This window comes from Anoplopoma fimbria, chromosome 12 (genome assembly GCF_027596085.1).
Source record: "Anoplopoma fimbria isolate UVic2021 breed Golden Eagle Sablefish chromosome 12, Afim_UVic_2022, whole genome shotgun sequence".
NCBI classification, from domain to species: domain Eukaryota; kingdom Metazoa; phylum Chordata; class Actinopteri; order Perciformes; family Anoplopomatidae; genus Anoplopoma; species Anoplopoma fimbria.
The window spans coordinates 4,972,495-4,991,050 of record NC_072460.1 but is presented as its reverse complement, the minus strand read 5'-3'; the positions used below and the strand labels follow the sequence as shown (position 1 = coordinate 4,991,050).

General features: G+C 41.7%; 1 protein-coding gene across 3 annotated transcripts; it reads right to left on the bottom strand.

The window, feature by feature from the left end:
* Positions 1 to 139: 139 nt before the first annotated feature.
* ampd1 (adenosine monophosphate deaminase 1 (isoform M)) lies at positions 140 to 10,784 on the bottom strand. Of its 3 annotated transcripts, XM_054609388.1 has the most exons (17): positions 10,763 to 10,784; positions 9,519 to 9,530; positions 8,624 to 8,632; positions 7,741 to 7,906; positions 7,446 to 7,602; positions 6,005 to 6,170; positions 5,688 to 5,907; positions 5,183 to 5,312; positions 4,410 to 4,604; positions 4,191 to 4,322; positions 3,908 to 4,071; positions 3,549 to 3,675; positions 2,901 to 3,064; positions 2,531 to 2,651; positions 1,023 to 1,196; positions 590 to 700; positions 140 to 295 (listed from the first exon to the last, which is right to left on the bottom strand). In XM_054609388.1, exons 1-17 carry the CDS (start codon positions 10,782 to 10,784, stop codon positions 140 to 142), a joined length of 2,226 nt encoding a protein of 741 aa, XP_054465363.1. The 3 variants fall into 3 exon arrangements, with proteins under 3 accessions (XP_054465363.1, XP_054465364.1, XP_054465365.1); XM_054609389.1 differs by lacking the exon at positions 9,519 to 9,530; XM_054609390.1 differs by lacking the exons at positions 8,624 to 8,632; positions 9,519 to 9,530 and having other exon boundaries at positions 7,446 to 7,554.
* Between the last annotated feature and the right edge of the window lie 7,772 nt (positions 10,785 to 18,556).

The following is an 18,556-nucleotide window of genomic DNA, read 5'->3' as shown; positions in this document are numbered from 1 at the left end:
GAGCAAAAAGTTTCCTTCCTCCAAAGAAGAAAACATCAGTGCTATCGAAGGTCAGTTTAATTAAGATTCAGTTGTTTAAGAGTTGCTGTGAAAAACAAATGTAGAAACTTTTCAGATTGTAAGTCGTATTTGAGGGCGTTTATTCAGCCTTCACGCCCTCCTTGATGCGGTTCAGCTCATAGCACAGGGTCTCGTAGCGATATGCCATGCGGATCTGGGCCACGTTGGTCTTACGGATGTCGTTGCCCTCTGGGCCCTCCTTGAGGTAGTCCGGACCCAGGAATTGGCTCTTCTCCTGGAACACAGAAGAAAAAACCACAAAGCATGTTTTGGTGCAACCATAAAATCCCCTCTATTTGGAACACAACGCTAAAATCTCTTCGATTTAAGAGCAGCCTGTACTGTGAGAAGATAGAGGATTTGACATGAAGTTTTCAGTGCAGAAACACATCTTAAGGTGCTATTTTGCGCCAACAATGTTTGCCAATATAAAAAGAAAGAGGCTATTCATTAAATTTGTAAAAAAAAAAAAAAAAAAAAAGTCAACAAAGCAACACCACATTTAATGTGCAGCCATCCGGTGTGTTACCTCGTGAGACATGGCGCTCTGTATAACACTGCTCCTGGAGATCTCACACATGTCGCAGGTACTGAGCTTAAAGACCTGGGCGGCAATGGCGTACTCTTCCATCAGGGGTTCCTGTGGACATTAAGGCCAAGAATTACACTCTGATATTTGGATAATATAGACACAGCGGTAGAACATACAAGGCAGCAATTACCAGAAGTAACTGTGTGAGGCAATTCACATTGCTAAATCACTATCTGCATACTCTATATGACATAATGCCTACAATGCTCCGTATTGTTCTCCTCCATTTCCGTTTGAATGTTCTGTAAATTACTTTTTCTGTACAATCAGAATACAAGATCTAAAATGCATTCAGCTGTAGACGTAATACAATGCTCATTCTACACAGCACAGCATGAGCCTTTGTCTGCGCCCCCCCATGTGCTCAGACCTTGGTGTAGTGGAACTGCATGGGGTCGTCGGTGGACAGAGAGACCACCAGACCCTTCTTGTGGAACTCCAGCAGCGGGTTCTTGGCGTATTCCAGGAACAGGCTGTTGTTGCTGAGAGGGGACATGGCGATGGGGATCTGGGTCAGGAAGTACAGGTACTGCAGCACAGGACTCTGGGGGCAGATGGACAGATATGATCAGGTTCAGTCAACTTATGACATTTTGACATTTTTGATGTTTTGACTTTTAGTTTTGATGGTAAAGCAAGTAACGTGGGCTGCAATGGAATACTCAACTGTCAACAAGTGATGCATTAAATGATTGCTCATAGGATGAATCTCAGATCTGATATTAGACTTGACATTACATTATCAAATGTGCATTAATGCACATATCCCCTTTTAAACTTGCTCTTTTAAGAAAACCTGAAATCTGACAGATTGTTGCCATAACTTGATAGCAATTAATACAGATATGGCATGGAGAGCAGTATAGCGCATTAAGGAAGATCCAGGATAACACCCACTAAGATCCAGATTTCCACATTGGGTCTCAAAGGATATTTCTTACCTCCAGTTTGAGAGTGGGTCTTTATGCCCTTAAATCAGACATAAGAAAATACGATATATCCGATAAGGACATCTTTTTATTCTTTCAGACAAAAAATGATATCAATTAAAAAAAGAGCCCCAAGAGCTGGGGCAGCAATTGGCGAGGGAACTGGGTGTAGAAGTTACAGAAGATGTGTTGTAAGATTATTGGAACAATACAATAAAGTCACTCGTTAGTCTATTTTTCACAAATGACAACAACACTGTGAAAATGCCCTGTGTAAAATCCAGAACATGTTGGGAACTGAGCTTGAATTCAATCCATTGTACTTCCTAGCATGCACATCACTAATGTAAATAACAGAAGACATTCTGTGGAAGGAAAAAAATCTATAACATCAATGGATCTCACAATCTCTGCATGGCAGGATGATAATACTAAGAATGTAGCATATTCAAATACCTGACTTGTCTGATGCGTTCAAATGTTTTTAACAAAATAAGAGAACCCTTTCTAGAATAAATTATTGTAAACGTTTCTTCCACTTTAACAAGTGTTTTTGTTTGAAGTAAGTTTCCACTGTATCGCCATTACTGAGATGTGCCTGTATAGAACGGTGTTTTAATCCTGGGTTTTTTGTTAGTTTTTTCATTTCATTTTTCATTTTCAATTTGTTATCAGCACATTTAAAATTTACTTCACCTGCTGTGCTTCCTTGTATTTTTTTTGTCTTCATTTTGTTTCATGGGAAAATTTACAACAAATAAACACATTTTGGAAAATAACTGTGCAGTAGCTCTCCTGTAGGCTGTAAATATTGTTCAGTACCTTAAAACCTAGTGGTTGCTTTGCAGAGCTGAAGTCTGGAACTGATGCTCCATCATGTGTGAGTGAGTGTATGAATGAGTGCTGCTGATTTAAGTGCTGATTCGCAATAAGTGAAGAGAGGACTGACCTTCTTGAGGTTGAGGCCGTGAGAGATGTTGTCAGCAGTCATGAAGGCAGCGAGCAGATGGGTGATGGCGCCGGCCTCACCGCAGTGAGGTCTGAACGTGAACGTGTTCATCCCCCTCTGTCTGCACAACGAACAATAAACAAGTATTATACTATGGAGACACTTGTTTTAGAGGAACTTGTTTTCCTGTTATCGTCACATATGCACTCACTGAGGAGAAGATGAGATATAAAATAATGAGGGGAAAGTATAAGCGATATGAACACAAAATGGCAGTAATCTCTCATAAAAACATAAAAGAATGTTTTATGTGTTACTAGCTTACACTAAAAAAAGACAAAACTGTGTGTACGGAGACAACGTTACTGACCTGCGGAGCTGGTTGAGCACAGCGATGTTGGCATACATGTAGTAGATGTAGTAGGTGTATGAGGGGTTTTTGACGATGTCCCACTCCTCTGGTTTGGGGCTCTTAGTGGAGAACATGTGACCACTGTGCTTGGACTCATCATCCACGCTGTCGAAACCTGTCACCTACACACCAAGAGGCCAAAGGTTAAATATATGGGTAACAGATACGATTTGATATCTTGTTGTGTCTGAGCTGTTATGATCATCCTAGTTACCTTTGGATGCAATTATGTGATTGGTTGCATGTGTGAGTAAGTGTGCACCTCTGTGTCTGTCCACGGCTCATCCCGCATTCTACTTCAGCAAACTGCATAATGTTTGGGTGGCCAGTTATGGCTGCATGCTCAAGGACCTTTCTTGGTTGAGGTGACTAATTCCTCAAAAACCTTTATTACCTGTTTTATACTGTTATACAGTTTGCGGTGTGTTTGGCTAACAGCTAATGGAACTACTACTACACAGATCGCTGTACCGCTCAGCAACTCAACGGAAGCCAAGCAGGCAGACAGCTTGTTGACTTTCATTTGTTTTTTGGTAAGATTGCATGACGTGCCTTGTCTGCACTCTAATGAGTGCACCTTTCTAGCTGTGCCTTTTTCTGACTCACATGCTGGAGGAAGATGCTGAGCTCTTTGTTGGACTGTGGGTCGATGGTGGCCTCGAACACTGGAAGGAAAATGTTCTCCAGCATCTTGCCAAAGTGGGGCACAAAGTCCCTGGCCCTGAAAATGTCGCTAGGAGAAAAGAGGGGAGAAAAAAAGACATTTAAATATGAATTCGAGCCATCTTTTACACCTTTTTAGCCTTTCTTTCAAGCTCACAGGGGATTAAAAACAGATTTGTCTTTAATATCATATCCTAGGCAAATTAGAATCTATGATTTATCCACAAGGAGTCATTATTTTCCATCTGTCTCAGAGTTGGGCCAAACTGCATAGAAGAAAGAATCAAGATATGAGAACTTACTAGATCCTTGGTATTTGAATCATCCATTTGAGGTTTGGGGAGAAGACTCTGTGCTTGACGAACCAGCCGGAGAGCTTGCCCCACTCGCTGGGGTTGCAGCCGTAGATGGACAGACGAGGCTCAGCATACTGGTACTTGGCGTCTTCCAGGTCAGTGGCTACTTCCTGGTTTACACAAAGTCAAACGGACAAATATATGGATTGTCTCATTATCAAAACCCATTTTTCTCGGACTGTTTTTTTCTGTGATGATTCTTATCCATTCTTTTCATATAGAAACTGACCTTGATGATGGTGGCAAAGTACTCTCCACCGATGTGGTTCTCTGTCTTCATGTACAGGTCACGCAGCTCACTGGCTCCTACAGGGTTGTACTTGGCGTTGAACTTGTCAAAACGCTGGAAGGTTTGTCTTCCCTTCAGAGAAACAACCGAGAGACAAGAAAAGAGATTTAGATCAGGGAAGGTTGACACCACCAATGTTCCAACAAGAAGTTAACGTACGGCGTGCACATCCAGCGAGTCCACAGTGAGGTCATAAGGATGCAGGTGGAGGGACTCGAAGAGCTCCTTCATGGTGACCTCTTTCCCTTTGAGTTTGTGCACGATGCGTTCAGCGTCCACACGGTAAGACCTCTTGATGAAGCGCAGCAGGTGCTTCTGGTTCATGCAGGCGGCAGCGTGGATGTGGGTGTCCACCTGGGGCAGCAGGGAAGATGATAAGAGAGTGGATCACTGAGGTTTGGGGTTTCATGTGGTGTGTAATAACTCTGCTTGGTAACAAGAGGGAGCTAAAGACACACACACACACAAGGGGAATGGCAGCTGTAAGTGAGGACGACTGCAAACTAAGTTTGAAACAGAAATTTCAAATTGTGTAAAGAATGTCCTCATTTACGTGCACTTGAATACTTTGGATGACAAACCCAATAAAAAAAATGTTTTAGACACTTATATTTCTGATTTCTGATTTTCTGTATGAACATAAAGTGGGTTTTGTGCAAGATAAACAACAGTCATTGTATGTATTTTTAGATCAGTCTAAATAAAGTCTAGATAAAGTGGAATGCAAAGATTTCACTTTATTTTACAGTCTCCCATCAGCTAAAACACAGACTTTGTGGGAACTTCCCTAACTACATGTTTATTTTTTACATCCCTCCACATTAGAACTGCAAGAAGTAGGGTTTAAGGCTGATTCACAGTTATTGGTCCTGCTTTTATGTTTTAAAGCTAAATTAGAAGAGGTGTGCATGCTAAATGTTTTTCATGACTACCTTCCTGACGTTATAGAAGTCCCTGTGGGGGTTCATCTTCAGCTCCTTCATCTCCTCCATCTCATTCAGCATCTCATGCACATTGAACTTGGACATGAGGAACTTCAGACGACGGTGAGTGTAAGTCTTACTGCAAAAACAAAAGAGAAGCATTTTAACGCGTGAGCTGCACTGTTAATACTGTTAACTGCCAAATAGCAGAAAGACACATTTCATGTTTAATTCAAGTGTTTTAGAAAAGGACAATTTTTATTCAAAGCTTCTTGTAATTGTATGGGGGTTTTTTTGGGGGGGGGATCTGTCATGCATCCTGTGTGAATCCCCAGGACCACACACTGAAAACTTGTGATAAATGAAAGTCACTCAACCCTGGGGGTCATCTACAACATGACATCATCTTTCAAGACCTGAGTTGTGCTCAAATTGAATTTGGGTAAAATCACTTAGGGACAACAGAGAAAACAGAGATATTTCAACATATTCAACATCATTTCAAAGGACTCACGTTGGGCCCTGTGCAATGAGAGCGATGAGGAAGTTCATGTCGTCGATGAAGGTGTCGTAGTCGGGGCAGGGCAGGTCTTTGGGCTGATGTTTGTCTGCGGCTGCAGCGTCGTTGTACACGTAGATGACGCCCTCCTTCATGCGAGCCACGTATCCCAGATTCTTTTGCAGGTTCTTGGTATCGAAGGGGTCCTCCCCGTTCTTTGGAGGTGACGTGAAGACTGATGAATGGATGTAAATGCAAATGAGTCACCTGGGGATACCCCAATTGTACAGAACACATCTCACATAAGCTGCCTTGACTCCTCCTCTCCTCACCTGGCTGCACCTGATCTTCGATTTTGAAGCTCTCCCCCTCGATGTCACGCAGGTACTCGGAGGTCGTCCGTGGGTAGCGCTGGTAGGCCAGCCTCATGTACTTCTCCCTGATGGTCAAGGCGCGGTACAGACCCTTACAGGACAGCTCAAAGTCATCCATGGTCACCTGATTGGCAGATGCAAGAGATGTTACAGATTATACAGTTACTAATACATTATTAGGCTAAAATTGTAGCCTTATAATTACATGTTATTAAGTCAACAATTGAAGCATTCCTTTAAAAAACAAGATGAACCGTTAGCTCGGCATGGGAGGTGAACGCTTTAATGATAAATGGATTTGAACATATGCTTTAAGCTGCTAAAGTCAACAGTTTTACTGTGCAAAACATTGTCCCTATATTCCAAGAGAGTGCATTTGCTCTCTGTGATATTATGCAATATGTTATACAGTCAGCGTATATACTTTATATCTTCACAACTGTGAGGTTTTGAGTAGGCTATAGCAGAAAGAACAATCAGTTCCTCCAAACTGTTTCCCTGCGTGTAAATGTCAAAGCCACGGTCATGAAACCTAAACCCCGGCCTGCTCTCATCTGAGCTCCATTCATGGGCCTCTGCTAGTGAGAGGGAGGCGGCGAGGCCACTGACCCACTGACTCATATGGTCAGTGAAAGTCAGTGGTCACTCAAAGTCTGCATTACATGTCAACGCGTCCCAAGTCTGGTATAGGATCCTTTCACAACATGCAGTAAATAAAGGGGTACAAACTTCAACTACTACTGCTATTTTACTGTAAAAGATCATACTGTAATTCACTGAAGTGTTATCAACTATTTAATGTGTATTTCAAAAAGTCAAATTTCGTGTTGGATTTTAAATTATTATTGAATAAATGTTTGCCTGACTTTTCACTAAACTGACCAAATGAAGTTTCTAACGGTAGTGGTTAGTATATTAACAAACAAAGTTGGAGGACAAGCTACATGTTGAACGCTTGTTTGTCGGTCCATACATGTAAAGTTGCTTTCACTGGTAATAATGAAAAAAAGAAACTAGCCATTGGTCATTCATTTAATGCATCCCATACATTTAATTAGGATTTAAGATTTAAGTAAAGGGAATTTAATAAGGAGAATAAATATTGAAGTTTACTTTTTCAGACAAAACTGGAGGGAAACTAGCTCAAAATGTTGTACAGTGTAACACAACCAAGCAATAGAGTGTTGAAGGAATTAGTCCTATTACTGGAAAATGGACTTCCGGGTGGGCCTAACAAATCCCCTCATCCATGCAGCACTCATAAATTTGATGCCACTTACTGATGAATTTCCATCAAGGATTATTCTAAATCTAAAAAAGGTGGGTGGTCAAAAAAATGAAAACAAACAAATTACTTTACCAGTGAATTTGAATGCCTTTAAAATAAAATGAACAGTACCCCAGAAGCGTAGTCTCCGATGATGGCCACTCTCTGGAAGTCCGGCACTTCCAGGTAGGTGGGCGTGTCCACCTCCACTGACACTACAGAGGAAGCAGTAGCCGTGTTGCTGGCGGATGCAGGCACGGCCATGGTGCGGTGGCGCTGGTGTCTCTTGCTGTGGATAAGGAGAGGTGAGGTTGAGTGGTTTTGAGATTGAGACTACATGCAAACGTTAAACCTCAAAATATCTTATTTCCTCGCCGTGTAATGACATAACATTGTTGCGCGAAAAGCACATAATCCCCCGCCTCACCGTTTCTCAGCATCGTCCTCAGTGTGCAGATGGTGGGCCATCTCTTGGTGCATGATGGGACAGTCCTCAGCCACATCAAACATAGAGATCTCATCGCGGACGTCCTCATTTTTGGTCTCAGAAGCAAAGACCTGCTCCGCGAAGGCCCGCATCTTATCATCGGTCTCTGTGAGGGAAAGCAAAGGTTCCTTTAATAACAGAGATGCATTCTGCTCCCATCACACCATGTAGACACAAACAGAACTTCTTGACCGACAATCTATGCTGCACAAACATGACTGCAGAATGATGTCGATTCTTCAAGAAAGAGCGGTGCATACGACATCTTACATCTATGACGTTAAAAGGCATGTACATTACCCAACATGATGTCTGCAGACTCCGGCACATGCATTGTGTACGACCAATGAAGCACTGGCACACGCTGTTGGCTCGACTCGTACGGATACAAGATGGTAAAGCCTTTTTAAATATATGTTTTTAACTCCAGACCCAGTTTTCTTATCAACGCTCACTGTATATTTTGCATTTTGTTATTAATTACACCCAGTTGGTCGAGATGTAAGTGCCTCTATGGCTCCGAAGTTGAGATTATTTTGAATTTATGTTGAGAAAATGACAAGAAAACAGGGTCATGATGCAAAATGACTGGAGTTATGTACCAAGCTTCTTTTTGCAACAAGCGTTCAAGTTTCATAAGCGACTCAATAAAAATACACAGCATGAGTGGCTTGATGCCAAACTACTCCCTCTAGATCAAACTATACTTGTTACATGCACTTACTAGCCAAGAGCCAACACATTCTACTCTAAGACAACACCTCCATCACGGCACTTATGACGTAAGGGACTTGGGGTTCTTCGTCTCACCCTCCATACTTACTCTGTTGACCTGATTGTGTCCAGCAAGAAAGTAGAACCACCCGGAGTAAAACCCAAAAAGAGAGTGTTAGAAAAGCATAGGTTAGAAAGGTGATGTACAAACCAAACCATTTACTGTTTCTGTATTAGCATAACAAAATGTTACCTTAGTTATTCATTTTTTTATATAAAAAAAAATATATATAACATATTAGAAAGAGAGACCTTATGTTTATCAGTTATTAACAATATAGGTATTGGAAATACATGCAATAGTAGATGATAAGGATATGAGCAATGGAATGAGACATTGGATCACTTCATGGTAAATGGATAAATGGGATTAAGGTAACATACAGTGTGAGGATGAATAATGGAGAGGACACATGACATGTTAAATTCACAGGTACTTTTGAAGTAACAGCAGCTGGACACAGAGTTGGTAACTTGATCTTCATGACACATGCAGAGATGAATCTGCGGTCTTGGCGCTACCAGGGGAGAGCAATGGGTTTTGAATGGAACGTGCAGGATTCCATTACTAGTCTATCTGAACATCTCGATGCACTTGAAGATGCATTTTACCGTGTCTCCCTGGCAATGCTTTGATTGTTCAAACAAGTCTGAAGGTCAATTAAGTCTTGTTTGAGCGCTGCTTTGCGAAACGATAAGCATTCCCGTAGTGGAGGAGTCCCTGAGCTACCTGAGAAAAGTCATTTATTGATATAACTGTTCACATTCACTTAAGTTTCCATTGATGCTGCTCTGTTTGTAAAGCCTCTAATTCAAATGCATTATAAAGAACCAGAGAACTGATAATGAATGTGAACATTAAATTAATAAATGAAAAACATGCAGTGTGAAATTTTTCACATCTTCCCCAATTTCAATAGGAAGTTTCTCAGCTCGATACTCACTTCCTCCCTCTGCTGAGTAAGCAAAAAGTCCCAGGTAGGATGGGATGGTCCAGGTTAAAGGGAAACAAAACAAGTGTGGTTATAAAGTAAGTAAGCTCCTAAAAAAAACTTTTTTAGTAGAAAATAGTCCACACTTAGTTATGTTTGTTATCTACGTTGCTGATTTTATTAAAGTGGCCCTTTAAGACTCATCTGAACTTGTTTAGTTTCATCGTTGACACATTTGTTGTCCGACAGATCGTGAAACCGGTGTTAGATATCTGCCGTCACGTCAGAACATGTCTTCAAATCAACAGATTCTGCCAAAATCTATACAACCACCAAGATCTTCAGACGGGGTTCGACCATTGCCTTTCTATTTTTCCCCTTTTGGATCACTCTTAACGGCATAATGTCTCATCACACAGATGTCCAGAGCCTGGTGGAGGTTAGCCTATAATTAGCAGCCATTACAACAGCATTTAAAACAGTAGTAAGGAAGTAATGGTAGAACTTTTCCTACTGAGGATGAACACTATGAAGGAAACCAAAAACCGAAGCACAAATTGAGCCTGACCAGATCTCCTGTCGCACTTGACCTCGGAGAATCTGCTGGCAAATCACATCCATAAAACACTCTCCCTTGACATTTTCACAAGTGATAATCACTCAGTTCACTCTGCTCTGTTACACAACCATGGAGTTTCATGAATTTAAATTGTTTGCAATTGAGCTCAATAAAGGTATTTTGACGCTGGAATCACACAAATCACAAAGGAAAAAACGCATTTAAAATCATCACCTTGTGGCGACTGTTTACTAGTCAATATGGACTTCATATTGGAACTATATGCATTTGGACCCCAATGAACATGTCATTAAAGCTGTCAGTGCTATCCACTAACGTGACAATGTAACACTGGTAATCATATGGGCATTTATTACCCTGACAGCTGACAGATATTACACACAGTAAGAGGTGTGAAACCGGAAATCATTCAAGGCATTTTTGCGAAATATTGGGAGTTCTCGCTTCCATTCTTTCCATACATTTCAACCATCAGGCATGAGGATGGTGTTTAGACGCCACCTTTTTTTCATGTGTTGGCCAAAACATTCTATGAAAATGATTACATTTAGGTGAAGGCTTCCACAGTTCGTTTTTTAGAGTCATGTGTCAATGTGAAATACTGTGAAAAAAAATGCTATCCAAACCCTTTGGATTAGAGTGCACGTTCAACCCCAGTTATTCTGCCCATACTCACCTGGCACTAAGACTTTCGGCATGGTGACGTTCTCCTGGTGCAACGCTCCCTGAGGACTGGTGAAGGATGGTCAGCCACTGGACCAATGTAGAAGGGAAGTGGGAAGCCCTGTGCTCGGTCTGTGCAGTATTAAGCTCCTTCTGCCTCTCACGTGTAACCAGAACCTGCTATGCCCACATGGGATACGCCTGGATGTAATGTGGGGGGATGGAACTCATATGTGTCCAACTCTATTTTAAGTTGTCTATGTGCACACAGGACTCCCTGACGGGTACAGTGTGTTGACAAAGAGACGGGTACATGAGGGAACTTGTATTATATAACAATCTGTGAGTGGCACAAGTGGCTCTGCACATGCTGGGTGGGTTTTTAGATGGGGCCTATGTGTTATAGACACCTTCCTATCCAATGAAAATGCAATGGTTGACAAATAAAACCCTGCAATAATTGAGATTTTAAGTGCGTTTTTTCAGCAAAGATAAGATTGGAAGATCTGCACAATTTCCACATGGTATGTCTAATTTTGTAAGCCTTACAGACCAGAGAAATACATTTTTACTATCTAGATCCCATATGCTATGGCGGCTATGTGAGGTTGTACATAGGCACAGCGGCGCTTTGAACTACATGCTAACATGCTGACAACACCATTGTAAAAGGCCGGGTGCAAGTTTAGCGTGTTAGCCTGTTAACATTTGCTATTTTTCAGGTTTTTCAGGTATTTGGTCATCCATCCAGAACATTTTTTACCAGTTTATGGCACAAGAGGAAAAGTTAGGTGATGCCCAAGGTAAATGGGATTTCTCATGGGACTACAAATGTCTCCATGGCAATCCATCCAATAGTTAATGAGATATTTCAGTATTGGTTAGGCTGTAGTATATCTAGCCATGCAGGTTTTAGCTTTATTTCTCCTGGCCGTTGTCTTTACCTTCTGCCACTTCCCTTTTTTTTCTCCTAGAGCAACAACATGTTTTTTTCAATAATAAATGTCCTTGGTACTCTGAATATTCCTCACAACATGCAGATTTTTAGGGAATATTTCTTCAACTTCAATTGCTCTTGTACATTTATTTAAAAGTCACTGCTTTGAGCACCCCAACACAATTCCATTCAACTCCATTGTATCAGGGTGGGGGTAGAAATCTCCTACATCTTTAGTCATTTTGGGCTGTTGTTCACACAGACTGCCATTCACTTGTGTCACACTTCTGCTTCTCTGCGCAGTTTGAAGACACTTAACAAGCTATCTATCTTTAGGGAATGTGATCCTAAATGTCAACGTTCCTCTCCGGGTGCAACTAGTGAAAGAGATCCAGTTAGACATTGGCAGTCAGTTGAGACATTAGAAATAAAATATCAGGCAGAATCTTTTAGGACATTTTAAATGATAATGTTTTTTAGTCTTTTTAAGTACTTTAACATTCCAGCTCAGACTACAGTTTATGGTTTACTGGTGATTCGAATTAAACTGGTGACACAAGCATTAACAGTGCTGAAACATTATCTTGTACTCTAGAGATGAATTTAATCCTCTCATGTTTTTGCTGGTGTGCTGCTCAAAAAAAAAAAAAACGTATATAATAAAGAAACCAAATTAATCTGAAGTTGTTCATCTCGTAGTCTCTGATAAACTGCTAACTACAAGTTTGAGGTTGAACGTTTCCTCTTTGTGTGTGAATTATTTTTGCGCTACACTTCCACATGAAAGTGAACTTGAAGGACAAACTGCAAGCTGCAACAAATGCACAGGCTGACATGATTAAACAGTTCTCCGAGGAATTTATTTTCCGTGGTCTAGAAAGATCTGACTGTTCCTCGCCATGAACCTCAAAGATTATCAGCAACTGGACGCGTGGTTGAAATAGGCAAGAGGGAGCAGGGAGTCCAAATTTCCCTGTCTCATATTACTCCTATCATCTTCACCCGGGCTGTCAGACACTACCAAATTACAACAGGTGCTCCCCTGTCCAGCTCAAAGGTCCGGTTGGCCATGCAGACATTTCCCATGGTTTTCATTTCTCTAATTGATTTAAAACATCATATGATAAGCTAAGAGAAGTAGCAAAACATGCTGTGAACACCAGAATGTAATACTTGTTAAGTAATCACCTCTATTTATATATTTCCAATATTGAAATGGTTCAAGTTGTTGTCATATGGCAACGTTTGCTTTGGTATTGAATATTCCTGGTGTCAGGTTAATTGGAAGACTTCAGAAACCCGGCTACCCCAAGAGCCACACAGAGACTTCTGACATAAAGCGAAGATCACTGCAGCTTTATAGCCAAGTTAATGCACTGTGTTGACTGCAAGTGTGAACCGCAGAGTTTATACATCCAAAATCTTTTATACAGTCTTTTGATTATGTGGTCAGTGAAAAGCAAAAAACTGTCAAAACTAGAAAGCTCCGCCAGGTGTGTTTGATTTTCCACTGCTATATTGGGCAATTGAATGAATACAGACCACAATCGGCTGACCCCACATCTAGACACCAATTGGCTGTAAACCCAAGGAAGTGTTAAATAAACACACTTCATTTAAACCCAAAGACAAGCGGTGATGTATTTAGGCAATCTGCTAAAAGTTGTTGTATAAGACTACTACACAATCTTGCCAAAAACAAAAACTACAGCTGTCTGCTTGCATAGCTGCGGCTGAGTTGCAGAGGTACAGCAGTGTGTATACTGGTAGTTCTGTTAGGGGTTATCCAAACGAATAGAACTGAACAATAAAATTGAGCTAACTACTAACAACCAGTGATGTACTCAACCAATGGGGTGTAAGGCGTTGTAAAACACACTTTATTCAAACTCAAAAACAAGTGTCGGTGTATACAAGCATTCGACTTGTAGTCGTTTATAATACCACTTCATACAATTTTGCAAAAAACTAAATTAAACTCACTAAGCTGTCTGCTTCCTAAGCAGCAGTGTTATCACTAGTGGCCCCTACAGGCCCCTGCCGGTTAAGAGTAGTGAGTGAGGAGTCAGCAGGCAGTCAATGGCAGTACAAAACAGGTAATAAAAAGTGTTTTGAGAAAGTGTATGTCACTGCAACCACAAGAGGTCCTTGAGCATGCAGCCATAACTGGGCAACCAAAATATAATGCATTTTGCTGCAGCAGAATGCGAGATTAGCAGCGGACGGACACAGAGCTACACACTCACTTACTCACTCACAAACGCATGAATACAAGCTATAGATATCATAATCCTCCGGGCGGGGAGAAAAAGAAAAATCTCCAGAAGAAGTGCATCAGCTTTAAATAAAATGACATGAAATAGCCCTGATTTTAATAAATATAGCGGTCCAGGAATGAAGTACTTTTGATAGGCCAACCCCAGAAGTTAGCATCATACTGGGGCCCTCAACAATAAAATCCAATGGGATTTCTCCATTTGATTTTGGATAACTGCTCAAATTTGCTCTGTGGCAAACACAAGCTTATGATACTCACACGTTTTCTTTAGCAGGATCATTTTCACAAATGAGCAGCTCTTTCTTGATTTTTGAAGCATAAGTGCATTCGCCAGAGGTAAAAGCTAATGTAGGGCTGTAAAATAACCACTAACATGACTGTGAGTATACACAACAGCTGTGAAAGGCAGATTTGTAAGTGAGATGATATTTTGTTTGCAAATGGAGTAGTTAATGAAGTATTTTATATTGTAGAAAAGAACATTAAAATCGCTTGTGTTAACCACAGACCCAATTTCAGGCTTCTAAGCAAAACCCCATTCTAAAAACCAATCGGCTTTGAGAAAAGAGAACCGGAAGTGCAAAAATGCCAGTTTATTCCCTGGTTTGAGCGCTCATTCCTGCAGCACTCTAGTAAGCACAGTAAGGAATGTGCATGTGTTTGATAGTAATGGTCACTGGGGTGCACAGTTTACATGTTCAGCGTGTTTACATGTTCTGTTTGGATTGTAATCACCCTTCCTGTTTGAAAGATAAAGGAACACCCAGATCTGAAAGCGGCACAACACTGGTGAATGCACGTATACAGGACCGGTTTGTTTTCAGGAACGGAAAGCTTCATGAGATTGTTTGAATTTTGCTCCACAAAAGGGACTGCCTTCAACTCATTTATGCTTTCTTTAACTGAACTGCACATTAAAGCATTACAGCAGCAATTTCAGATATTAGAATGTCATTATAACAGTTTTCTGATTGGGATTGAGGGACCTATAAATGGTTGAAACAGTGGTGGTGTCGAAATAAATATTGGTTTAAAGCAAAAGTGTTTAACTTTTATATGAAGAAATAGAATATGAATAATCTTGAATAAAATGTTATATAATAAAACTTATTGGAAATAAAACACAGTGTTTCAAAACTCTGTATTGTATGTGTGTATTTTTTGTATATTATTCTAGATAGATGCTATAACTGACACCATTGAGTGGGTTTGCAGACTTTATAACTTTTCTCTGTTTGTAAAGCCATCAAGGTCTGCTCAGAAGGAACACAAAGCTCATCATTTCACTGGAGAAACACTCCATACTCACACACACACACACACACACACACACACACACACACACACACACACACACACACACAGTCCATGTGCAGGTTTCTAGCTAGCTAAAGCTAATAACAAGTTAATAGTTGGTAGAAAGTAGTGCAAAAGAAAACTCAAGTTGTGGAATTTGCCTGAAAAACACGACACTGACGATTTACTTCATACACCTTCGCACTATGTCATTCTATGAGAATAAAAAAGCTTTCTTCTGTCGCGCAAATTCATATAAATACAGAGAAATTCAATTTTGCTGTGTTTTTTTCAGGCAAAACTAAAATAATGCAAGATGGGTGGGATCATAAACCGTCCTCCAGTGGTGGGTGACTTCAGGAATTCTAATTGCTCTTAATCACTCAAGAGTTCCTCCCGACCAGAGCGTTCCCCCGGAGCGGAGAGAGCCAAGCATCTGTACTACACACAGGACAACAACAAAAAGGTAGGTGCTTTTAATATTTCCTTTTTAAAGCCATCATTAAAAGTTATCTTTTTGTTTATTTAACTTCAGTATTATAGCAAACCGTAGTCAGCCTACAAATACATGTTTTAAACTGCCCTCAAGCTTGACCAACACATGACGGGCAGATAGATACCAGTGAACGTTAAAGGGGGTCGAATCGCTGTCTCCACCACTTACATACCCCAACATAGAACATCTCCTTTTTTTTTTTAAATAACAGATTGGGCACAATGGAAATGAAGGTGTTGGTGGACGGTCTCCCACGCGTGGTCTGTGGAGTTACAGAGGAAACAACATGCCAAGAAGTAGTCATAGCGCTGGCTCAAGCCCTGGGTATGTATATCTGTGGCTCTGCATAGCAAAATGATTCATGTTCTGGCAAGCTGACAACAGCAGTGTCATCCTTCTCTTCAGGTCAACCGGGGCGCTACACGCTACAGGAGAAATTTAAAGACTTTGAGCGGTGCATGGCCCCCAATGAACGCCTTCTGGAGACTCTTGAGAAGTACGGCGAGCAGGCCAGGGACGTCCGGCTCACGCTGCTCCACAACGGACCCTCGGTCTGCGATGATATGAGCAGGGCAAGAATCGGCAGATACCAGCCCTGCCCTCCATTGAGAAGAAAAGACGCGGGCACCAGAATCAGGCGGGGTAGCAGCTCACTAGGTTTGCATCGTCAAAGCTTGCCACCGCTGTCATGTTCAGAGGCCGAGCTGCGAAAAAAAGAGGACCTGAAGAAGCCCAAAAGAAAGTCTCTGACGCTCATGGAGGAGGCCTGGGAATGGCTGGAGAGTCTGGGGAAAGGCAAGGTCTACAGCACCGCCCGTGACAAGGAAAGCGGTAAGAGAACAGATAAACGGAATCGCACCTCTTTGGGCGTTTCTCTCACTGTCGACGAAGGCAACTCAGGTCGAAGTAATAGAAGCAAGGTCAGAGGTCAGAAAGGTTTGAAGTCAGACTTGGATCATCAAACATCCTGCTGCATGGGAAGTCAGACGCGGGGTAAAGAAAGCAAACGCTTGGAAAAGGCTAAATCTGATGTTTTGTCCAATTCAAACTGCTCTACAACGAAAGAGGAGAAAAACAGTCTAAGAGAAACCATAATATACCAACTCAGCTGTCTGCAGGACCTGCAGGTCCAGATAGCAAACATGGACAGACTGATTTTGGAGCTCGAGGAAAAACAGAGGGCTGAAAAAGCCCAGCAGGAAGCCCAGCAGAGGACGGTTGACGAGGAGATGGAGCAGATCAAGTTTTGGGAGAACGAGTTAAAGGCGGAGGAAGGCTACGAGAAAGATTTGCAACGGCAGTTCCTCGAGATGAGGGAAAACGCTGCGGGGTGCAAGGCCAAACTGGAGGATTACAAGCGCAAAATGCAGGGGCTTGCTTTCTTCGCCGCTCAAAACGTCGTTCGAGAAGATTCCAAAGCCGGCGCAAACGCTGCCCCGGAGATTTCCGCCGGCCCAACTGAGGATCTAAATCGGCAACAATCTGATCCAGATGGGGATGTAGATGTTGACAGGAAGTGTCCGCCCAGAGAGGACTTGAACCCTCCTCACGCTCTAGTTCCTCCCAGCCAGATAAAGGAGCGTCGGCCCACGGGGCCCACAGAGCTGAGGGAGTGGTGGACACGCTGGTCTCAGGCCCAAATCCCTCAATCGCAGACTCAAAAGAAGCCGATTCACCGCTCTGAGCTCACCATCTATCTGGGCAGTAACAAGGTCTAGAACTTAATTAACAGAGGTCACAAACATTAAGTCAGTAACAATCAGTAATGCCTCATTCCCCACCAGCTAAACTGTTTTGGTGTACCTTAACAGAAAAAGGAAAGAAGATTCACAAGCTACATATTAAATTCAACATGCTGCACTCTTACTGAAAGGGAAATCCAAAGGGCAGTATTCATGCCTTTGCTTCAGGAAGACAGCTTCATGTGTGCACTTAAGGGATTCTGCCCAAAATTTGATGGCAAAATTATCTTTTTATACTCAACTGCTCCTTGTCCTTAAAAACAGCACATTCTTCCAGCATTACAATTCAATTTAAAGAAGTAGCCCTTAAGAAATGATGGATTGGATGACGCATTTTACTGTTCTCTGTAACTAAAATAACAAATACAACTGCACACCTCAGTAGAGCTGGTGTAAGTATTTATTTTAGAGTGGTGGGACTGGATTGAAAGCTTTCTTTGAGCTACATCTCTGGTGATTTTCTAAATTCTGTTATATGCTGAGAAACCCCTATGTGTTAATGTTACCGTGAAGCTCACTCCTATGCACCTGTGTCTTTTTGTAACAACCACCAAAATTCAGCAAATGTATTCATTTATGAGGTTATTTCTTGCCCATAAGAGTGTATTGGTCAACATAATAAAATAGTTTTCAGCGCTATTTAATGCTTGAAGTGTTGTTTTTTTATAAATCAGTAATAAATAAAAAGCGGGGCAGCACGGTGGTGTGGTGGATAGCACTGTCGCCTCACAGCAAGAGGGTGCAATTCCCGGCCTAGACGGCTGTGTGCAGTATGCATGTTCTCACCATGTCAGCGTGGGTTCTCTCCGGGTTCTTCGGCTTCCTCCCACAGTCCAAAAACATGCACCTTAGGTTAATTGATGACTCTAAATTGCCCGTAGGTGTGGATGGGTGTGAATGGTTGTATGTCTATATACGTATATACACCCTGCCTTCACCCAATGACAGCTGGGACTTGCTCGAGCCCCAGCGACCTTTAACAGGATAAGCGGTTACGGATAACGAATGAATAAATAAAAGCAGGATCTCAGAAATAAGACAAGTCACAAAACAGCTGG